The 23,648-nt window shown below is 36.8% G+C and overlaps 1 protein-coding gene across 11 annotated transcripts in view; it reads right to left on the bottom strand.

Moving 5' to 3' along the window:
* Positions 1 to 23,648, bottom strand: part of ERC1 (ELKS/RAB6-interacting/CAST family member 1) — a 561,256-nt gene that overhangs the window by 422,634 nt on the left and 114,974 nt on the right. For 7 of the 11 annotated variants that reach the window (XM_044228946.1, XM_044228950.1, XM_044228945.1 and 4 more), the window contains exons 4-7: positions 22,569 to 22,643; positions 13,978 to 14,133; positions 12,638 to 12,721; positions 9,273 to 9,440 (exon numbers count right to left, since the gene is read on the bottom strand). In XM_044228946.1, the coding sequence (XP_044084881.1) occupies positions 9,273 to 9,440; positions 12,638 to 12,721; positions 13,978 to 14,133; positions 22,569 to 22,643 (483 nt within the window). The remainder of the gene's footprint in view (positions 1 to 9,272; positions 9,441 to 12,637; positions 12,722 to 13,977; positions 14,134 to 22,568; positions 22,644 to 23,648) is intronic. The other 4 variants (XM_044228948.1, XM_044228955.1, XM_044228949.1 and 1 more) reach the window with 1 other exon arrangement.

Below are 23,648 nucleotides of genomic sequence, written 5' to 3'. Positions count from 1 at the left end.
ATTTATATGAATGCTTTATACCTCATTCTCTTTATACCTCATGCTCTTATTTTTTTAAAAAATATGTATCTGTGGCCCTATGAATACTTCTAGATCATTGCTTTTGACTTTTACATGGTATATATCCACTGTATTTTACTTATCGAACCCCTCCAGTAAAAAACCATTTGGACTGCCTTCAATCCCCTGTGCTATAGTGAACAACCATTTTTTTTTTTTTTTAAGATTTTCTTGACTTATTTGACTGAGAGAGACACAGCAAAAGAGAAAACACAGCAGGGAGAGTGGAAGGGGGAGAAGCAGGCTTCCCACTGAGCAGGGAGCCTGATGCGGGGCTTGATTCCAGCACCCTGCGATCATGACCTGAGCCAAGGGCAGACATTTAAATAAAGGAATGATCCACCCAGGTGCCCCTATAGTGAACATCCTTATACATGTCCTCCTGTAGACCAGTGGGAAATTTTCTCTAGGGAAACAATGGAAACAATGGAATGTAGCTTTTTGTCTCTGAAATTTATATTTCTTTGTTTACTTATGAGACTGAGGATCCCATGCTATATTTATTTGTTAACCACTTAGGTTTCCTTGTCTGTTACTTGTCTATTTAAATCCTCTCTCTCCTTACAGTCTCTTTTTCTTACAGACTTACAAGCATCCTTTTTTTATTCTGTATGTCAATCGTTGTTATTTTGGGAGGTGTGAAAATACCTTCTCCCAATCAGTCACACATCTGTTAACTTTGTCAGTAGTGTTCTTTCTTGAACAAAAATACTTAAATTTGATGGTGTCACTTAAGATTTCTCACCTAAGATACATTTTCATTGATTAGCTATATGGTTTAGCCTTTCACACTGGGGTCTTTAATCAATATGGAGTCCACTCTATCTGGCACCAAGTAGGTGGCCAATTTTATTCTCCATATAGCAAGCCAGTTTTCTAACACACACTTAATAAGCACTAGTTTATGATGCTCCCCTCTACATACATGTTTAAACTCTTTATTTATTTATTTATTTTTTCACTGCTCTATCTGCCCATTCCTGTACCAGTACTATACCATTCTGGGGTGCACTGACTGGTTTAGTTAGTTATATGGCTCTGAAGTACATTTTCAGATCTATTAGAGCAGATCTCCATTCTTTTCCTCTTTTTCTTCACATTAATGTTAAGATAGTTTTATTTGTCCATATAATTTTAAAAATTTTTCAACTGTTGTAAAATATACAAAACATAAAATTTGCCATCTTAACCATTTTTAAGTGTACTGAACTCAGTGACATTCACACTGTTGTGTATCCAATCTCCAGAACTCCCTTCATCTTGCAAAACAAAAACTGATCAATGAAAAAACAAAACAACAACAAAAAAACTCATTCCCCCCAAACTCATAGCAACCAACATTCTACTGACTTCTTTAGAACCTTCTGTAAGTGAAATGATAATATCTTTTTGTGACTCGCCCATGTAAAACTTAAGGTAAAATTAGTTTCTAAATATTTACTGCTGGGAACATTTCAATTGATGTATACACTAACTTAGGCAGAACTGATATCCTCACAGTATTAAATTATACCTCCTACTGATATCAACAGATCTCTCTGAATTTCTTTTCTTCATCCTCCTATAGAGTCTTGGGCTTTCTTGCTTTTTTTACTTTTTTGGAAAAACTTAAATGTAAAAATGATTATTTATCTTTGAATTTTTGATAAGCCATCTGAACATAGGATTTAGAAGGAGAAAGGGTTGAGACTGATTAGCAATTTAATTTTTATAATGATCATTATTCATATTTTCTATTATCTCTTGAACCTATTTTGTTACATTTTCCAGAAATGTATTTGTTCTATATTTTCAAGCTTATTAGAATATAATAATCTTTCATTATTTTTAAATTGTATGGTACTAGTAGTTACTTATCATTCTATAAGAGATGATCCTATCTGATTAGCTTTTTAAAACAACTAACAACTTATCTGATCCTCTAATGATTCCTGACTTAGTTTCTATTACCCTCCATCTTACTGTTTCTTTGGTTTTGGCTGTTGTTTTCTTCCTAGTCTCCTGGTTTGCATCCTTAGCTTATTTGCTTTCATTCTTTATTGCTTTCTGGTAAATATAACAAGACATTTCCCTCTAAACACTAGAGGATTAGTTATATCCCACATATTTTCTTTTACTTTCTATTCATTTCTGAGATCAAGACTTGGGATGAGATCAAAAAGCAAACACTTAACTGACTGAACCACCCAGGCACCCCTATTCTAGTCTCCCTTAACTCAAAGTAGATTTTCAATACTAATCCAAAAGATATGTGCGCCCCTATATTTATTGCAGCAGTATTCCCAACAGCCAAGATATGGAAGTAATGTAAGTGTCCATAAGTAGACAAAGAGATAAGGAAAACATGGTAGATATATAAATGAAATATTACACAGCCATAATAAAAGGATGAGATCATGGCATTTGAAACAACATTGATGGACCTAGAGAATACTATGCTTAGTGAAGTAAGTCAGACTAAGAAAGACAAATACCATATGATTCCACCCATGTCATCTAAAACAATGAACAACAACAACAAAAAGAAAAAAACAGAATTAGACCTATAAATACAGAGAACAAACTGATGGCTGCCAGAGGGCAGGGGAGGGGGGAGTTATGCAAATGAGATGAAAGAGAGTGGGAGGTACAGGCTTCCAGTTATGGCATAAATAAGTCACGGGAATAAATGAACAGCATTAGGAATACAGTGATATTGTAACAGCAATATAATAGGACAGATGGTAGCCATTCGTGTGGTGAACACAGAATAATGTATAAACTTGATAAATCACTATACCTGAAACTATTAATAAACACTGTGTATCAACTATACCCCGCCAAAAAAGTACTATATTTTCAGATTCCAGATTTATTTTAGTTTTATGTTGCAATTCTTCATTACTGATTTCTAATTTTGCTGCATTAGGGGTTAAAGAACACAGTTCATGAGACTTTAATTCTTGGGAATTTTGACATTTCCTATGTGGCCTAGTGGCTTTAACTATTGTAACTATTCAGTAAGTTCTTAAAATCAATGTATATTCTCTGTTTGTTAGTGCAGTATTCTACAGAATACCTATTTGAGCTTATTAATGTTACTGAAATTTTCTAAATTATTCTTTATTTTTGCTTCTTTGATCAAGTTCTAAAAGGAACATGTACTAACGACCAACTGCAACTGCTGATTTATCTGTTTCTCCCACTGTTGTTTTATACACTTAAAGGCAATACTCTTAGATGCATAAATGTCTACAATCATTGTATTTTCTTGATCTACTGTTCTTTTTATCAATATGTAGCATTCCTCTGTGTGCTTTATAACTTCTTTGCTCAGTCATTTAAGCCTATGACTCTTGATTTTGGCTCAGGTCACAATTTCAGGGTCATGAGATTGAGCCCCATGTGGGGCTCCACAGTCAGCATGGAGTCTGCCTGTCCCTCTTCCTCCGCTCCATACCTCCCCACCCTCGGCTCATACTCACTCTCTCTTTAAAAAAAAGAAAAAGACCATTTAATTCGTAGTATCTGGATGGCTCAGTCAGTTAAGTATCCAGATCTTGATCTCAGTTCAGGTCTTGATTTCTGGGTCATGAGTTCAAACCCCTTGTTGTACTCCACACTGGGCATAAAGCCTACTTTAGATAGATAGATGGATAGATAATTTAACTTATGTTAAAATAAATCTGATTCAGAAGACACATTTTCTTGATATACCTTTTATTTATAAAAAATTTTTCTGTTCTTTTATTTTTAATTCTACTATTTTTTGCCTTATGCTTAACTCTTATTGACAATATATTCTGCATCTTGTTTTTTAATCCAACTGAGGTCAGTATTTTAATCTAAGTTTAATATATTGCTTTTCCCATTATTCATACCATTTTGGTCAACATTTTTCATGGTGTCTACATACCTCTCATTTTCCCCCACCCTTTCCCCTATTCTTTTCTGTTCTCCACTAGATAAATTGAGAGTTTTATACTTAAGATTTGAAACTTCTACATTGTTTTATTCCCCTAGCATATTAACAGCCATACTTACACTTATATTTTCCTGTCATCTTCTTAAGCTTATCATTATCTGTATCTCTTCAAAAGAAGACACTGCCCCATCACCACTATGAACAGTGCCAACTCCACCATTTGTAGCTGAGGGACTGGTGGTGGTGGGCAGGAAGCCCCCAAATCTGAGAACCTCTAGTGTAATAATATATATCTCTACTCTGCCAACACTTTTTCTGAGGTGATCTTCTACTCAGGTATAGTAATGTGGAGGAAGAAGGGGACACTCAGAAGCTAATCAGTACCTCACCAATATTACACGACAGCACCTGCCTCACCACCACCCCATGACTCGTAACAGGCTAAGCACTGCTCAGAGTGGTGATGGAGCAATGATCCACCTAGAACAATAAGAGAGAAACAGTTACTGAAAAATAACCCAAACCACCTCATGATGCCAAATCCTCTTTTATACTGAACAGCTGTTTCACTCATACACATATATTCAGATTCCTCACAGGGAAGCATTACAGCATTATGACCAAGAACATAAGTTCTGGAGTTTCAACTGATCAAATTCTAAATCCCAGGTAATCACTCAACTACTCATGTAACCTCAATCTCTCCAAGCTTCAATGTGCCCATCTTCAAGATGTTACGACAATTTTTATTTCTTAAAGGTTACTGCAGGGATTAACTGAGAAAACGGAAGAAAGTATACATCCCTGCATGACACACAGAAAGCATCCAATGTCAGGTATTATCAAACATGTTTTATGAATTATGGAAAGACTAGATCTCTAAAATGCACTTCTGTCCTAAGGATGTATTTCTAATTCTAAATGTGTTGGGGAAGTCAAAACTCCAGCTTGAAGAGCACAGCATACTGGGGCACCACGTTGGGAATGCAAGTAGAAGGTGCATGGCAAACAACATGCAAGCTCCAGTGCCTAAACATCCTAGAGCCAGGGCAGGTCTTTCCTTTGTGCTGGATCAGCTATGAACGAAGAGCCACTTCCTATAAACTGCAGTAAGATAGAGATAATATTCACCTATAACGAACAGAATTCTAAAATCCAATGTCCTGAAGAAGAAAAAACTGTACTACTTTGAGGCAGTAAGGTGTAAGTAAGGTATCAATTATTTTAATTTATTGAGAAAAATCAGCTCTGCATAGTTTTAACTCAAACAGAAAATAAATTCACTGGTAGGTCCACAGTATGTCATCAAGACTCAGAAACAAGCCACTGGACATAAAACAGAAAATTTACTGAAAATATTATAACCAATATTGAAAGTCCTAGGGTACTACTGAAATTGGCCTCAAGTACCAACCAAAAGTCATATGCTAATTAAAAACTTCACATAATCACTCGGCATCAAGGAAATACAAATCAAAACCACAATGAGATATCACCTCACACCAGTCAGAATGGCTAAAATCAACAAGTCAGGAAATGACAGATGCTGGCGAGGATGCGGAGAAAGGGGAACCCTCCTACACTGTTGGTGGGAATGCAAGCTGGTGCAACCACTCTGGAAAACAGCATGGAGGTTCCTCAAAATGTTGAAAATAGAACTGCCCTATGACCCAGCAATTGCACTACTGGGTATTTACCCTAAAGATACAAACGTAGTGATCCAAAGGGGCACGTGCACCCAAATGTTTATAGCAGCAATGTCTACAATAGCCAAACTATGGAAAGAACCTAGATGTCCATCAACAGATGAATGGATAAAGAAGATGCGGTATATATAAAACAATGGAATACTATGCAGCCATCAAAGGAAAGGAAATCTTGCCATTTGCGACAACATGGATGGAACTAGAGCGTATCATGCTTAGCGAAATAAGTCAAGCGGAGAAAGACAACTATCATATGATCTCCCTGATATGAGGAAGTGGTGATGCAACATGGGGGCTGAAGTGGGTAGGAGAAGAATCCATGAAACAAGATGGGATAGGGAGGGAGACAAACCATAATTGACTCTTAATCTCACGAAACAAACTGTGGGTTGCTGGGGGGAGGGGGGTTGGGAGAAGGGGGGTAGGGTTATGGACATTGGGGAGGGTATGTGCTTTTGGGTAAATTGGAAGGGGAGGTGAACCATGAGAGACAATGGACTCTGAAAAACAATCTGAGGGGTTTGAAGTGGCGGGGGGGGGGGGGAGGGTGGGGTACCAGGTGGTGGGTATTATAGAGGGCACGGCTTGCATAGAGCACTGGGTGTGGTGAAAAAACAATGAATACTGTTTTTCTGAAGATAAATAAATTGGGGGAAAAAAAAAAACTTCACATAATTCCCCACAATGAAAGAAAAAAAAAAACTTATCTTGCCTAATAAATACCACTAATCTGAGGATCACATATACCAACAGAAATTTAAAAAATAAAAGGGCTTATAAACTATAAGGTAAGTAAAAAAAATTGAAACCTATTGATATTTAGAATTTCCCTCTCAATTCAGATGAGAGCTACATAATTAAACATCTATTCTAGACACAACCACTTTAGGAAGTCAGTCCTATTATTATCCCCATTTACAAATGAGGAAATGAAGGATTAAAGAGGTAAAGTAATTCATCCAAGATCACATAAGTAATAAACATAGATAGCTGCATTCAAATTAAGGTCGGACTCCAAAGCCCAAGCTTTTAACCTCTATGTTACTAAATGCAGACCACCTCCGTGAAGATCAACAGATTAAAAGGGATGTTCATGGGGCGCCTAGGCGGCTCAGTTGGTTAAATGGCTGCCTTGGGCTCAGGTCATGATTCCAGGGTCCTGGGATCGAGCCCCACATCAGGCTCCCTGCTTAGCAGAGAGCCTGCTTCTCTCTCTCTTCCTCTGCCTGCCGCTCTGCTTACTTGCGCTCTCTCTCTGTCAAATAAATAAATAAATCTTAAAAAAAAAAAAAAAAAAGGCGGGGGGGATGTTCATAAAATAAGAGCAATTCCAGAAATACTATATATTGTACACTGCCCAAAACAAAAGGGCCTCAATCCCTGGACCAGGAACAAGAAGAAAATCAAGTCTTTTGCCATAGCCCATTTTTCCTTAAAGGATTCTTAAAAACTCCTTGATCCATGTTCTTTTTCATATATGCTTAATGTAGTGCTGTGAGAGTTAGATCAAAGTCTAGGGCAGCTGCAGAAATGAGGACAGTATGAGTTAAGAGCAAATTATTTAAAAAAAAGTGAGAATTTTCCAAGAGCTGGTTCAAACTGCCTTTTATTGGGCTCTAACATGAGAAAGATGTTTGGGAAAAAGTGACCCCTGTCAAATGTCACCAGAGTAATTTGAAAAAAAAAAAAAAAAAGCACATGCTAATAAATCACCATATCAATTTCATATAATTATACTATACTCAAAAGATTATTGACTTTTACACTGTTATATTTTAGGATGAGATGGTCATACTAGAGCAGTTGTCTAGTGACTCATAGGGGTAATCACTGAAACTTAGTTACTCCCACATGGCTAAAAACAAATATAAGAACCATTCAAGAATGACCACAAATACAGTCTTTACTCTCTATGGTATAAGAAATCAATCACAAGCCCATTTGTGTGAGGCCTATCGAATAAGAACACTACTTGAAAGGGGTACAAAGAAAAGGATGGATTGCCAAGAGGAAAAAAAGTCATTTATTAGACTGTGACAAGCTTTTAAATGTTTGCATTATCATTAAACCAACTGCCTGGTTCTCCGATTCGCACACCTGCCACCTCTAGCCAACACTGTCACACTCCTAAACTTGGAAGTAGGCTCACCTCTAAAACACTGGCACCCTCTTCTGACCCTTGTGTAGTACTGCATGCACACCAGTTACTGGGGTGAAAAACTCTAATAAAGGCATGAGTTAGTAACTTTGCAGGTAACATTTTCCAGATAATTTTATATTTGCAATTCCCTGGATGAACATAAAACTAGCTGAATAAAAATAAGAAAGAGCAGATCTTCTAAATAAAATGTATTCCAGTGGAAAGAAAACCAACTGTGTTCTCTCAATTATTTTATATATATATATATATATATTTATATATATCAGCTGATTTTAATACAATAGCTACAATGATAACAATAACAGACAAAGGCTTTACTGTGTGTAATAAACTAGTTTAATCCTAACAACAACCCAATGAGGCAGACACTCCTATTATCTTCATCTTACAGATGGAGGGAAAGTGAGGCACAGTGAACTTTAAATAACATGCCCAGGATCATATACTTGGTAGTAAGTGGTAAGGCTGAAGTTCTAACTCAGCAACTATGACCCCAGAGCCAAAACCTAATTTTTATCTAAAATATCCCTGTGAGGTAGAATGAGGTTTATATTCTGATAATAAGAAACATGACTGAAGGAAAGTCCGAGTTGTAAGGAAAATTACAAATACATCATTCAAATCTCTCATCATCTGAATCTCTCATTTTCAACAAAGTCCCAACCTATACAAAAATAAAATATTACATGAAAGAGTTTTGGTCATTTCCCCATTCCTCCTCACTAAAGGATTCTCATCTTCTGGGTCTATAATGTTTTTGTGTGTTTTTACTTCTCATTCCTCTTTTCCATCTAAGTACACCCTTATTTACCTATCCAGTTCTTCAAAAGAAAGGAAGACAGGCTAAATAATCTACAATTTCTAACTTCATTTTCAAACAGGATATGAAGGCACATTGTCTCATGATCTGAAGTTCAAAATGAGATCTATTTAGAACATATCTAGATTCTGCAGCTTGCCTACATAAAGCTAGTCATAATATCAAAACTCAAGAACCCTTAATAATCTAAACAAAGGGTAACCGAGCTCACTGCCATTCACGATTCACCATGGGTGAGAACAAAAGATGGATTTGGATTTCTTTTTTACAACTAGTAACTTTGCAGGTAACATTTTCCAGATAATTTTATATTTGCAATTCCCTGGATGAACATAAAACTAGCTGAATAAAAATAACATTTCATGTTTAAGTATACTTAGTAGTACAAACTTAGGGCAAGTTCAAAGAATTAAAGGCATACATAAACTGCACCAGACTGTTACATCTAAGAAATGAAACAAGATAGTTCTATTTTAGTACAGTATGACCACATTGCGAAACAATTATTCACCACATTATTCATATCTCCCAAATCTAAGTATGACAAAAAAACTGCACAGGTGATACACATGAAAAGGTGCCAAGGAACTGACTGCCTGCCAAAGCCAGAATTCTTCTTACCTCGGTCTGCAGGATGGCAGCCCGCTGTTCTTTAGCAGTCAAGGACTCCTTCAGCACTTCAATGTGTTGCTTACTGTCTGAGAACTGGTTTGTGAGTGTTTCTAGCTTTGTCTGTAAGGCCAGTAGTTCTGTGTCCTTTCTGGATAGCTCCTGCTTCACCTGACCAATCTAGAGAAGATAATAAAATACTGTAAGGAAAAAAGAAATGAAACAACCACCTCTGATCTGGCTCTTTGACAGATCTGAGTCACAAAATATGAAACTAAAAGCATTAGTTTTCTGACAAAACATAATTCATCTTTTTTCCATCATCTAATCTTGGATAACCACCCACCACACACACACACACACACACACACACACACACACAGAGTTTTTCAACAAATAGGGAAATTCCAGTTTTCATTTACTGCATCTCCTAAATACTCTTCAAAATCCCTTAGAAAAAGAATAGAGGGAGAAAAATCCCAATTCAATTAGATTACTATGCGATAGCAGGAAGCATCTGAATACCACTGCGCTGATGAAACAGTTTTCATTTTATTAAATCAGACCTCTTAAAACATAAAGCAGGATTAGCGTAGATACAAAACAGAAGGGAAAAAGAAAACCTCCTAGCATTGCTATTTAAAGTTAAATTCGAAAGCTGCTGCTGGTATACTGTTTACTTTTTTCATTCGCAAACAGAAGTTTATATAAAATCCTGATCTTAAAAAGCCACATTTAGTGTTATGAGGCATTATAAACCTGTACCTCTTAGAAATCATATAATTTTGATGAGTTAGAGATACTGACCTTAAAAAAGATTTCACCTACAAAGTTATATCATCTACAATGTCTATTAGCTAAAGGGATTAAAAAGCATATGACTTAAATGCATAAAGGCTCATTCTCTAAGAATCAACATGTGTAATTTGAAACTGAATTACTGACAGAGGAATCCACAGTCAAAAGATGCCAATCAATCTCCCACAAATTTCTCTCATCTTAACTTAAAAAATTTTTATTTCAAACATTTCATTTACATTCTACTGTTTCTAAGAATTTTCTAATAGTCTCTTATTCTAAATGTACACCAAATAAGTAAGTATCAGATTTGCTTTTACATTCTATTCTGTCTTCTGCCTAGCAAGGTAGCTATGCACAAGAAGATTAATTATTGGAAGTATAAATCTGACTGACAAGTTCAGTAATTTCAGTATTACTGATGAAAGTTCTCGTATTTTTTCATTGACTGTACCTATAGTATTTTCACTATAATAATCTTAGGTATAAGGGACAGTTTGGGGAACATTTTCCCATAAGGAGGTATGAAATAAATATCAGTTCAATTAAATTAGACTTTTAAGGAGTGCTAAAAATAAGTGTCTAATTTACTCTTCTTGTTTAGCAAGAAGACAAGCATTTTCTCATATGCATGAAAATTCTATTTGCAGATTTCATTATTCATTCATGAATAATGAAACTACTTGAGGGTACTAAGAACATCAATGGAAGATGACTATAAATGGCAGCTATCTTCACCCTATAATATAAATATGTACCTTGGAGTTACCTGTAATGTAATGCTGTGGCATCTTTCATGACATCCCTTTTCCAACAAAAAGTACATATTTATATTATTCCATCCTTAACATACAGGTTGCACTAAAAACATACTTGTGTATTAATGAATATTCAGGAGGAATGTTTAAAATGTTATCACTTTCTCAACTAAGGAACTACTATGGTTTAAAGATTACCTCCAATCACATAGTTAAAAATGGGTATAAAATCCCTGTTTCTTCATCATCTACTTTATTAAAGAATCATCAAAGTCTGCTATATTGACCACAGAGACTGAGAAAGGGAAGAAAATATTCTAAATGGAAAGCAGAGTTTAAAAGCACACATTTTCCATAAAAGTTAGGATCATGAGGCTTTGCAGTCACTCACATCTGAGGATAAGTGTATCTCTGAGTATTTACTTCTCTAAGCCTTGGTTTCCTGACCAGTAAAATGGAGAAAGTAAACAGACGCTACTGTACTGTTTGGAGATTAAATAAAATAATGTATGGAATGTACATAGCCCATTGTCTGACACAAGAAAGAAATATTTATAATAGCTAAGGGAAAAAAAGGTAAAGTTATACATCAACTACTCCTCTAGAAAATACACAGTTACCGTAAACCAAATAAGTGCCTTATAGACAAAATATTTCACTTTACTATCTGTACTGTCAAGGGGCCCATAAATAGCAAAAACATCAAGTCAGCACAAATTCTGTTTTGTTTTGGTTTGGTTTGGTTTTTTTAATGCTGTGTTCCTGTCTTATCCCACAATTATTTTCAGAAGCAGTTTTTTCCCTGACACTGGTGTGACATACACGCACGTGGCCTAGCACAGGGCAGAAGATGGAAAAGCTCACCAGCACAGGTTCTAGAACAGACTGCTTGTGTAAAAATCAAGCTCTACCTCTCACCAGGTATATCACCTGAGAACCACTCTGCTACCTCAGTTTCCACATCTATAAACTGGGGTTGGGTCATATACCAACCTTGGCAGGTTATAAGTGTTTGAGTGTTAGCTATTTTATTATTTTTTTGTTACATTTTGAAATGGAATTTTAAGTTCTTTAGACAGAAGATTAAACTAGATTTAGAGATTTTATGTTTCATGCTAATTCTAATTGACTAGTTAACTCTAAATAAGCAAATCACTTTCTACACATCTGTTCTTTAAAAAGTAACATTTGTTGGAAAATCACCTAATGGAGACTTAAAGTTAAATACCTATGAACTTAAAGCACTTTACTCAAGAATTTCAAAATCTAGGCGAGTTGATCTTAAAAGTTCTCATCAAAAAAAGAAAAAAAATTGTTGTGATGGATGTTAACTGGACTTGCTGTGGAGATCATTTGTGTGTGTGTGTGTGTATCTCAAATCATTATGTTGCAAATCTGAAATATAAAGTTATAAATCAATTATACCTCAGTTAAAAAAAAAAGGATTTCAAATTCAAATAATCCCTAAAACAGAGAACATCTGCATATTCTTATACTGAAGAAGAAATGGAGATCACCATTCATATAAAACAATTATCTACAAAAGGAAAGGAGAAAAAACACGCTTCGAAGTCCCATCCATACAATGACAAAAGCAACAATAAAGAACCAGAACAAGTGAGGGCTCACTGCACACAAAGTGAAATATGGGTCAAACTGGTGAACAGGAGTCAGTTAAAGAGCAGAGCAGGCTGGTTAGTGCTAGTATTGGGCAAAGCTGCCAACCAAAGAGAATGAAAGTATAAGCCACCCAGAAGCCAGAGCTAGCAGGGTCCCACTGTGGGATCACTGCACACAAAGAGTAAATCTTACGGCAAAGACCTCAGCCTGAAGACCAGCCGCTCTCTTTTTCAGCTCCTCCCCTTGAGCCTCTTTCGAACTTAGTTCCTCCTTCAGTTGCTCTACCTGTCACGACATTGTTATTCTTTTTCACTTATGTGTCAATCTACGTCTTACTATCTGCTTTTCAGCCAGAGCAGTAACTGGAAATAACAATAACCTGTATAACACAATCAAATCTGTTCCCCTAATTCCCTCTTCAAAGAACCCTAGATAGTTTCTCTATTTTCACATTTTTTAATGGACTTCAATATGCCAATCAGCAAATGGAGACTGTATGGTAGTATATTTTCTTCTCAAATTAGCGTGAAAAATACAAAGTAATAGAAGTTGAAAATGTGAATTTTTAAGTTCTAAAATTAGCATCGATTTTCAGTAGTCATTGATAACAGATTCTTAAAATAATAAAGGAATATTCTATTGACTTTTATGTTAGGTCTGAGTACCACAGCAAGAAGCTAGAAACTGGAGAGGAAGTTAGAATAATTGTGTATCATTCCTCTACAGTTTTCTGTTCTGAGAAACTGGGGAACTAATACAATTGGGATGCAAGGGGTACTTATTTGCAGCTAATATTATGTAATCATAATTGTGATTTTTAATTAAACCAAAACAAACTTGGCAAATTTATAACTATAATAAACTAGATCCTCCAATTTGCCCAAATAGTTTATAGAATCAAACTAAATGGCTTTGGATCTAAGGAAAAAATATTGTAACTGAGTTTCTAAATATGGACTGACATGCTGCATTGGTATGTGATCTTACTGTAGGTATATCTGAAGTGCACATGGGAAACAATAAACCTGATACAAACGCATCTTCTCCAAGGAACAGAACAAAGGGTTTTTCTTTATAGAACTGTATTTGAAGGGAAAATGGGATATTATTTAAGCCATTTCAGGGGGAAAAAAAATAGGTAGGGAACTGGGTTCAGGGTTCTGGCTGTTAAAATACTACACAAGAGTTAAAGAACTTGGTGTCTCATGTAGTGAGAAAAATTCAACTTGGATAGAATTCTAATAAATCAAAAAAAAAGAATTCTAATAAATCATCTCAGAAGTACTGATAGATATAAATCTTAAACTGTGACAACAAATATCAGGCTCATAGGAATAATTTTCTTTTAAGTGAAAACTTGAAATAACAATCATCTGTAATTCTGATTTTAGTTCTAGGAAAGTTGCATTTGAAAGAATTCTAATTATCCTTCCCTGAAGTCTGATAAAACAATGTGAAGTTCTTCATCATCACTCAGGAAATAGAAATATGCATCAATTTCTCAAAACTCTTTTAAAAACTATAGTATCACACACCATTACCTTATTTTTCATAAATTTAGAATGGCTCCGATAGACCTCCATTTGTTTCATTTCTTCCTCCCGTTCTTCCGTACTCAAGGCCCCATTTGATTTCAGCATCTGAATTTCCTCTTCCAAGTCTCGGAGCCCACGCTCCATAGAGGAAATTTTTGAATCCTGAAGACAATGGAATATTTAGACATTAAAGTATTTACAACAAATGAGAGATGTTGAAAAACTAAGTCTTTACAATGCTGAATTTAATAAAGATAAACAAATAAAGATAGCATTTGGTGCCTTGCTTCTAAATTATATCCTTTATGGCTCCTTGGGTGAAAGGAGGAGAGTTCATATCTAGAATATGATTTTTCCTCTGTCCCTTCCTCCAGTCTATACCCTTTTGCTTAAAGTTGAGAGAATTATCTTCTTTAAAAAGTAAAAGAAATGGAAAGCTAGTTAAAGTTTCTTTGTGGTCAGGCACCTGGGTGGCTCAGTGGGTTAAGCCTCTGCCTTCAGCTCGGGTCATGATCTCAGGTTGCTGGGATCGAGTCCTACATCAGGCTCTCCGCTCGGCAGGGAGCCTGCTTCCTCCTCTCTCTGCCTGCCTCTCTGCCTACTTGTGATCTCTCTGTGTCAAATAAATAAATAAAATCTTTAAAAAGAAAAAACAGTTTCTTTGTGGTCAACAAATTTCTAGGGAAAAATTCTGTAATATTAACAGAAAAACCATTCCTAGCTACTCTATCATTCTACTCTGTGACCCCTAAAAGGTTTATTTCTCCTCCCAAAGGAAGTAGGAAGGTAAAAGTGTTTCAAAGACTTATGCAATAATGTGTATAACTATATTTGCAATAATATTTTATAGCATCTCATTGTAAAAATAACAAAGGGATGATTATGCTAATAATTACAGTTTATCATATTATTCTCTCTAGTTTTCTACACATTTTAAGTATTTTATAATAATTTTTTTAAATCACTGTCCTTATAAATCATCTCCACAAATATCACCTCTCAGTAGAATATTCTTCTACATTCAATTTCTGGGTTTAGCTTGTCACACTATCTAGTTTATCCCCTAGTTTACTTTAGAAATTATCAATTGCAAAAAGATCACATTAGATGTCAATTACAGAAAAATTCCTACATAGAATGAACACTTGCTAAAGTTGTATATGTTTCATTCACCTAACAAATAAAGAAGTAGAATCATAAATTAAGTATAGTTTTACTTTGTTTGGAATTTCAGAGAAACCAGTCCTTTAGAAAGAATTTTGAAATTATTTCCTTTTGCACTTTACCTCAAAGATTTCTTTTTTTTTTTTTTAAAGATTTTTTATTTATTTATTTGACAGAGCGAGATCACAAGCAGGCAGAGAGGCAGGCAGAGAGAGAGGAGGAAGCAGGCTCCCTGCTGAGCAGAGAGCCCGATGTGGGCCTCGATCCCAGGACCCTGAGATCATGACCTGAGCTGAAGGCAGCGGCTTAACCCACTGAGCCACCCAGGCGCCCTGATTGATATTCTTTGTTATCATAAATCTTAGAGCATGAAGATAAAAGTTTTAAAGGATTTATCACGAGACAAGTACAACTAGCAATATTTAGATTCAGGGGAGAGAAGGGGGATATACTACTTGTCCTGTGTTACCTTTAAAAATATCACAGCAAAATTTTCTTTTACAAATCTACTCAAGTTAAACGTAGATGTATTTCAAAATTAAATGCACCGAAGTAATGCAATCAAGAGATACAACAAACCTAAATTCTGAATTACATGTTTAAAATAAGTGGGTGCATCCCATTTCTACCACAGCCTAAAAACACACACACACACAAACAGTGGGACACACTTAATCTCCTGGCCCATAAAGAATAAATACAACCATAACTTAAAGATATCATGGGCTCAGCTCCAGACCACTGCAGCCAAGTAAATATCACAATAAAGAAAGTCAAATAAATTTTTTGGTTTCCCACTGCATATAAAAGGTATGTATGTTTATACTATAGTCTATTAAGAATATAATAGCATTATGGGAAAAAATATACATACCTTAACTTAAAAATAATTTATTGTTAAAAAATATTATACGAGCTTTCAGTGAGTCATAATTTTCTTGCTGGTGCAGGGACTCACCTACATGTTGATAGGTACTGACTGGTCAGGGGGGTGGTGGTGGTGGCTGAATTTGGGGCAACTGTGGCAAATTCTTAAAATAAGGCAACAAGTCTGCTACATCAATTAACTTTTCCTTTCATGAACAATTTCTCTATAGCAGATGATACTATCCGACAGCATTTTACCCACAGAACTTTCAAAACTACAGTCAATCCTCTCACACCCTGCTGCCGCTTTATCAACAAACATTCTATAGTATTCTAAATCCTTGGTTGCATTTCATGGCATCTTTACCAAGAGTAGATTCGATCTTGAGAAACGACTTTTTTTTGCTCATACATAAGAAGCAACTCCTCATCTGTTCAAGTTTTAGCATAAGATTCAACACCTTCAGGCTCCACTTCTAATTCTAGTTCTCTTGCTATTTCTGCCACATCTGCAGCTCTTCCTCCAGTGAAGTCCTGAACCCCTCAATGTCATCCAGGAAGGTTGGAGTCAACTTCTTCCAAACTCCTATTCAGGTTGATATTTTTACCTCTTCCCATGAATCACAAATGTTCTTACAGGAATCTGGAATGGTGAATCCTTTCCAGAAGGTTTTTTATTTACTTGGCCCAGATCCTTCAGAAGAATCACTCTTTATGGCAGCTATAGCCTTACGAATGCATTTCTTAAATAATAATACCTGGAAATCAAATGACTCCCTGATCCATGGGTTGCAGAATAAATGTTTTGTTAGTAGGCATGAAAACAACAATAATCTCTTTGTACATCTCCATCAGAGCCCTTCCGTGAGCAGGTGCATTGTCCATGAACAGCCATATTTTGAAAAGAAACTCTTTTTCTCTGTAGTAGGCCCCAACAGTGGGCTTAAAATATTCAGTAATGTTGCAAATAGATGCACTGCCATCTAGGCTTTTACAGAGCAAAGGCAAAGCAGACTCAGCATAATTCTTAAAGCTCCAGGATTTTTGGAATGGTAAATGAGCACTGGCTTCAACTTAAAGTAACTACTGCATTAGCCCCTCACAAGAAGCTCTGAAGACAGGCACTGACTTCTCCTCCAGCTATGAAAGTCTTGGATGGCATCTTCTTCCAACAGAAAACTGTCTCATCTACACTGAAAATCTGTTGTTTAGTGGAGCCACCTTCATAAGTGATCTTATGAGGTCTTCTGGGTAACCTGCTACAGCTTCTCCCTCCATACCTGCTGTTTTACCTTGCACTTTAATGTCATGGAGTGGCTTCTTTCCTTAAACCTCATGAACCAATCTCTACTGGCTTCAAACATTTCTTCTGCAGCTTCCTCACCTCTTTCAGCCTTCACAGAATTGAGAGACCTAGAGCCTTCCTTGGATTAGGCTTTGGCTTAAGGGAACATTGTGGTTGGTTTGATCTTCAATCCAGACCACTAAAACTTTCTTCATATGAGCAATAAGACTGTTTCGCTGTCTTACCATTCATGTCTTCACTAGAGTAGCCACTACTAATTTCCTTTAAGAACGTTTCCTTTGCCTTCACAGTTTGGCTATTTGGTGTTAAGAGGCCTCAGCTTTGGACCTGTCTTCCTCACTAAGCTTAATCATTTCTAGCTTTTGATTTGAAGTGAGAGATATGTTACTCTTCTCACCTAAACATATAGAGATCATTGTAGGGTTATTAATTGGCCTAATTTAATATTGTTGTGTCTCAGGGAATAGGGAGGCCTGAGGAAAAGGAGAGTTACAAGGGAATGGCAGGTCAGTGAAGCAGGCAGATCACACATATTTATCAAGTTTGCCATCTTACATAGGCACAGTTTGTGGTGTCTCAAAACAATTACGATAGCAACACCAAAGATCACTGATCACGGATCACCACAACAAATATAATAATGATGAAAAAGTCTGAAATACTGAGAAAATTTCTAACTTGTGACACGGAGACATGAAGTGAGCAAATGGTGTTGGAAAAATAGTACCCAAAGACCTGTCTGAATTATCATATGATCTCCCTGATATGAGGACGTTGAGATGCAGTGTGGAGGGGTTGGGAAGGGTAGGAAAAGAATAAATGAAACAAGATGGGATCAGGAGGGAGACAAACCATAAGAGACTGCTAATCTCACAAAACAAACTGAGGGTTTCCAGGGGGAGGCGGGTAGGGAGAGGGTGGTGGGGTTATGGACATTGGGGAAGATATGTGCTATGGTGAGTGCTATGAAGTGTGTAAACCTGGTGATTCACAGACCTGTACCCCGGGGCTAATAATACTTTATATGTTAATAACAAAATAAAAATAATTTTTTTAAATTTTTTAAAAAAAGACCTGTCTGACACAAGGTTGCTACAAACCTTAACTTGTTAAAAAAAAAAAAAAAGACAGTATCTGCAAAACACAATAAAGTGAATCACAATAAACCGAGGTATGCCTGTAAACTGTTTTCATTGTACTATCTGAAAATTTACCTTCAAGATCACTATATAGCTTCCTGGAAATACCAGGATGTAATTCCTTAAGAATAGCTAAAATACCAGGCATATGCATGGGACTAACCTGCCAATGAAATGTAGCTGACCTCTGACATTAGTTGGGGGTGGTGGGTGGATAAAAAGGGGCCAATGCCAAGAGGGACTGCATTTCTAGCACCACTGGTACTCCACAACTGGTACTCCACACAACACAAAATTGCGTCCAGCTATGAACTCAAGCTCTGCACATCACGTAGACAGCCTCTAACTCTACAAAGTCCCCACAACGCCCCAAGAAACATTATCAATCTTCTCCCCGAACTCCAACACAAATACAGAGGCAGTTCTTAACGCAATCAGCACCCTCACTACCAAATCATGTCCCATAAAAGCTTCTCCCCAAAAAGGACCAAACTATAACTCTGAAAGTCCTGAGGCAGCCACTGACTGCCCAGATAAGAGACCTGCCAGACTACTCACTGAAATCAGGCAGAAAAACAAGGTCTGATATGCTCAACTTGTTCTACCACAACTCAACCAGACTGAGTTTATGTGAGGACAGCCCTTCCAACCAAGTTTCCTTCTCCTAGAATGTATAATAACTAAGTAAATAAATTATTTATCATCTTACTATTCTGTACTTCCCCCAGCCCTGGGTCTCCCATCATTAATCAGCCATTTCCAATGAGCCTACTGGAATCCCCTGTTCCTTGCAAAATTTCTCAAATCCTCACCTTTTTTCCCCCACAATTTTCTCCTCACCAAAAGGTAAACCTTTTGGCTTTCACAAAGGATATACTTTCCCTGCATTATCCCCGATGAAGGTTACTAACCCTCCAGTACCAGAAAAGAGCAGGGGGAAAAGTGTTGCCTCCCTTTATTTACAGCACACACTCCTTTTCACTTTACCCTCCTCACTGCTGCCATCTAGGGACTTCCCAATCACTCCCGGCCATTTGAAAACGTCTTTGGCTCCTGACTCACAATCAATCTTCCCTTCAAATACTACTCCTGCCATCATCCTGGGATTTCAATGTCCTAACTCCATGATGTCCTTAATTCCAATGACCTCATCTACCAGTCCACTTCACTACCCACTCGACAGGACTAAACTCTGGATCCTAAAACCAGGACTCTCTCCCCAGGCCTGTGGCACCATCACTTTCTATTTGCTATTCGTAAACCTCACAGACATTCCCTGTCACATTTTCTCCCAACCTGTCAGTCCATTCTGAATTCTCTTTCTTCCTATCCACACTACATTCTTTTCCTGATTATACAAACTCTCTCACCATGATCCTCAATTCATATGCATCCCAATAATTCTGCCATTATCTACCTGACAAAACTCTCACCTAGAGCAGCACAGTAATTCTTACCTGTTCCTCCACTGCTAAAGGAAAAAAGAAAAAAAAATTAGAGAAGAAGAAAGCCCCCTTGGAGTGGAGAGGGAGAAGATGGGAGGGGGAAGAAGGCAAGAGAAGGGAGGAAGAACAGGAAGAAAAGGCAGAGGGAAGAGAAAAGAAAATTACATCACCTTGAAGACAGTTGGGCTTTTTTATGGTCTATCAACCATCTTCCTTTCCTCTTCCCCCCAAGACTATTCTAGACCTTCATAATTCTCTCAAGTTCATGCTATACCTGCAGTTGTGATTTCAGCAAAGCATCCACCTGACCCAGCTGGGCCACCAGAATCTCAGAATCTCTTGCTTCTTAACCAAATGGCTAAAGGTTAACACAAGTTAAAGTAAAGCCACTACCAATTAATACTATTATATTTCCCTATTCTTTTTTTTAATATTTTATCTGTTTATTTGACAGACAGAAATCACAAGTAGACAGAGAGGCAGACAGAGAGAGGGAGAAGCAGGCTTCCCGCTGAGCAGAGAGCCGCATGCGGGGCTTGATTCCAGGACCCTGGGATCATGACCTGAGCCAAAGGCAGAGGCTTCAACCCACTGAGCCACCCAGGTGCCCCCTATATTTCCCTATTCTATCAAAAGGTGAGTAACATATTTTGGAAACAGGTACATTCACCTGTTTGGAAACAGGTATTAGTTTTATTCTTAGATTTAAACAGGGCTCAGGAAATAAAATACACAAAGAGATTTGTGGGAAATGTGAACATACAATGAAACTTTTTAAGGCTCTTTGCAGGATTATGTTCAAGACTGTAAACTAACTACAAACAGCCCAGAATTCTACTAATTCAGAATTTGTTTAATAAATCCTTTCCCCACTGGAAATAAAGATATACACAAAATTTTAACAGGAAATCATTTAAATTCAGAGAAAAGTTCTTAAAACTATATTTGAGAAGCCTCTATTTACAGAAAACCATATACCAATAACTAAATATTCTTGTTATATTACCAAATATTAAATAAAAGCTCACAAAGTAAAAAGTGTCAATCTTTTTCAGGAATATGAAGAAGCTAAAAAAAAGAGAAAGACAGAGAGATCCTTATCTATGAGTCTTTCAGCTTTTGGAACAAAGAATACGATGTTCATAAAAGTAATAATAGCAGCAGCTAACAGTTTGTGACATGCCAGGTACTGTTCAAAGTGTTTTACTTGCTATACCTAATTTAAACCTCAAAACAACCTATGGGATAGCACTCTTATTACCTCCTTCTATCAATGAAGAAATTGAGGTATAGGGAGGTTAGGTAACTTACTTTGTGATCATGTAACTGATTCAAGTAAAGCCAAATTTTGAAACCAAGGAATCTGGAAGGCAAGCTCTTAATATAATACAGAGCTCAAAGACTTCTAACTATTCATTAACTTAAGGCAGAGTTTTTCAAAGTATGGTTCACGGTCTAAATTCTGGATCCCCCAAGACCTTTTCAAGAAGTCTACATAGTCAAAGCCATTTTCATAATAATACTATGACTTTATTTGCCTTCTCCACTATGTTAACATTTGCACTAAAAATATACAAGCAATAGTGGGGAAAAAAACTGCTAGTGTCTTAGGACAACAGGCAGTAGCACCAAACCACACCAGCAGTCATCGCACTTTTCAGCATCAGACACTCACAGAAAAAAAAGAAAGAAATATGAGAAATTTAAAAATAAATAAATAAATAAATAAGCTCTAGGCCCAATGTGACCCCGAGGTCACACTGACCCCAATGGTCAAGAGTCACATGCTCGGGACGCCTGGGTGGCGCAGTTGGTTGAACGACTGCCTCCGGCTCAGGGCGTGATCCTGGAGTCCCGGGATCGAGTCCCACATCAGGCTCCCAGCTCCATGGGGAGTCTGCTTTGCTCTCTGACCTTCTCCTCGCTCATTCTCTCTCTCACTGTCTCTCTCTCTCAAATAAATAAAAAAAATAAAATAAAATCTTAAAAAAAAAAAGTATCTAAAGAGTCACATGCTCTGCCAACTGAGCTAGCCAGGCGCCCCTAGAAATAAAAGTTTTGGAAGACTGCTTCCCTTGAGAATGTCCCTAATGAAGCAGTAAAAATTATTACTTCTAATTAATCACAATCCTTCAGAACACATTTTTTTAATATTCTCTGTGATGAAATGGGAAGGAGCTAGGCATTTCTGCCCACTGAAGTACAAAAGTTGTTCCTTAGGAACAGCACTTGTTTGCCTCTTTGCTGCATTAGGTAATTTTTTCATGTAACATCACTTTTACTTGAAAGAACAACTAACTAACTATGGTTACTAGACTTAGTATTAGGCAGGCATTTTCTAAAAACCAATGAATGAGTCTGTCATTTTAAGAGAAAAGGGGGTCCTGAGATCAAAAGTTTTAAGCACAGCTGTTTAAAAGAAATTCTGGACAAGCCTTTTTGGTCCCATTTGAGTTCTCTATAACTAAAAGTGAATAAAACTGAAGTTCTTTTTAAGTGTCATTTTCATCATCTTACTATGTCTTCTCAATCTACAAAATAGGTGAAATAAAAAAAATAAAAAATAAAAAAAGTGAAATATTATTATATACGATTTTTTAAAACTCACACAGGAAAATGTACAATCACTTAAAAGTATAAAGTGACTCACAAGATTCTTTGCAGACTCTTACTTACCTTCATTTCAATAACAGTTTGCAGGGCTTTTGTTTTGGCAGAGTCAGGAGCATTCTCAAATCTCCGATGCATCTCCTGTACCAGAGAAGTAAAAATGAGAGTAAGTGTCCTCCTTTTCACTCTTGTTTTTTTTCCTAAAGGGAGAGCAGAGAAGGATGGCGAGAGGGAATAACTGTGTAAAAAAAATGACTACCCCAGCCTTACAAGACACTCAGATTCCTGTCTACCAAACCTTCCCCAGTAGATCAGAGAACCACAGGTTGCATTCAGGCTAAAGGAGTATAAGGGTCACACATACAGGCATATGAGTCCCTGTCAGTGAACACCTAGTTATTTAAAATTAGTCACACAGGTGAAATCAGTACAACAGATGGAAACTACAATGCAATCCCAGAGCAGTGTCAATTTTCCACATGACTCTAAGACCTATAAATCAGAACTCCACACACAGTCCAAAGGGAGATCAGAAATATTTCCTTTTTAAAAGGAGAAATAAAAGCAGACATTAGTCTGCACTGCACAAAGCTACTAAAAGCATTTGTGTTAATCACATCCTTTCTACAGCACCTACTCCCGAGTAACAACCTGGCTATCTGGGATGAAAATCTCTCTCTAGCAGGGTGACAAGTAGAAAGAAAAAAGAAGGTAAGATTGTTCGTGTTAATAAAATGTCATAAAAACGTAACTATTCTTTTTCATCTAAATTTTAGTGATCTCAGAATCAGGAAGAAAGGAAGCAATGGTAGTAATATCATAATCAGGGTCTTCAAGGGTCACAAGAAAGTTATCAGACCACCTCAGGCTATTTCCTGTCAGATTTCGTGAATGCCTCCGACTTAACCAGTCAACATTTCCAAAGTACCCTGGCAAAGCTTCTAATAATCCCAGAGAGAACTGCTTCTCGGCCTTTTGGCTAAGATCAAGTTCAGTGATCCCAGAGAATACACAGATGAATACTTTCCATCTGAACTATACTCAACCATAATGAAAGGAATGTATAATACTTTAATTATACCTTTCACCTAATTTATTCATTCCTGCCTGGCCAGGAAGAATGGTTTGAGAGAAAACAGAAAACAG

The sequence above is a fragment of the Neovison vison genome, chromosome 12 (assembly GCF_020171115.1).
Source record: "Neovison vison isolate M4711 chromosome 12, ASM_NN_V1, whole genome shotgun sequence".
NCBI classification, from domain to species: Eukaryota; Metazoa; Chordata; class Mammalia; order Carnivora; family Mustelidae; genus Neogale; species Neogale vison.
This window is presented reverse-complemented; position numbering and strand designations above follow the sequence as displayed.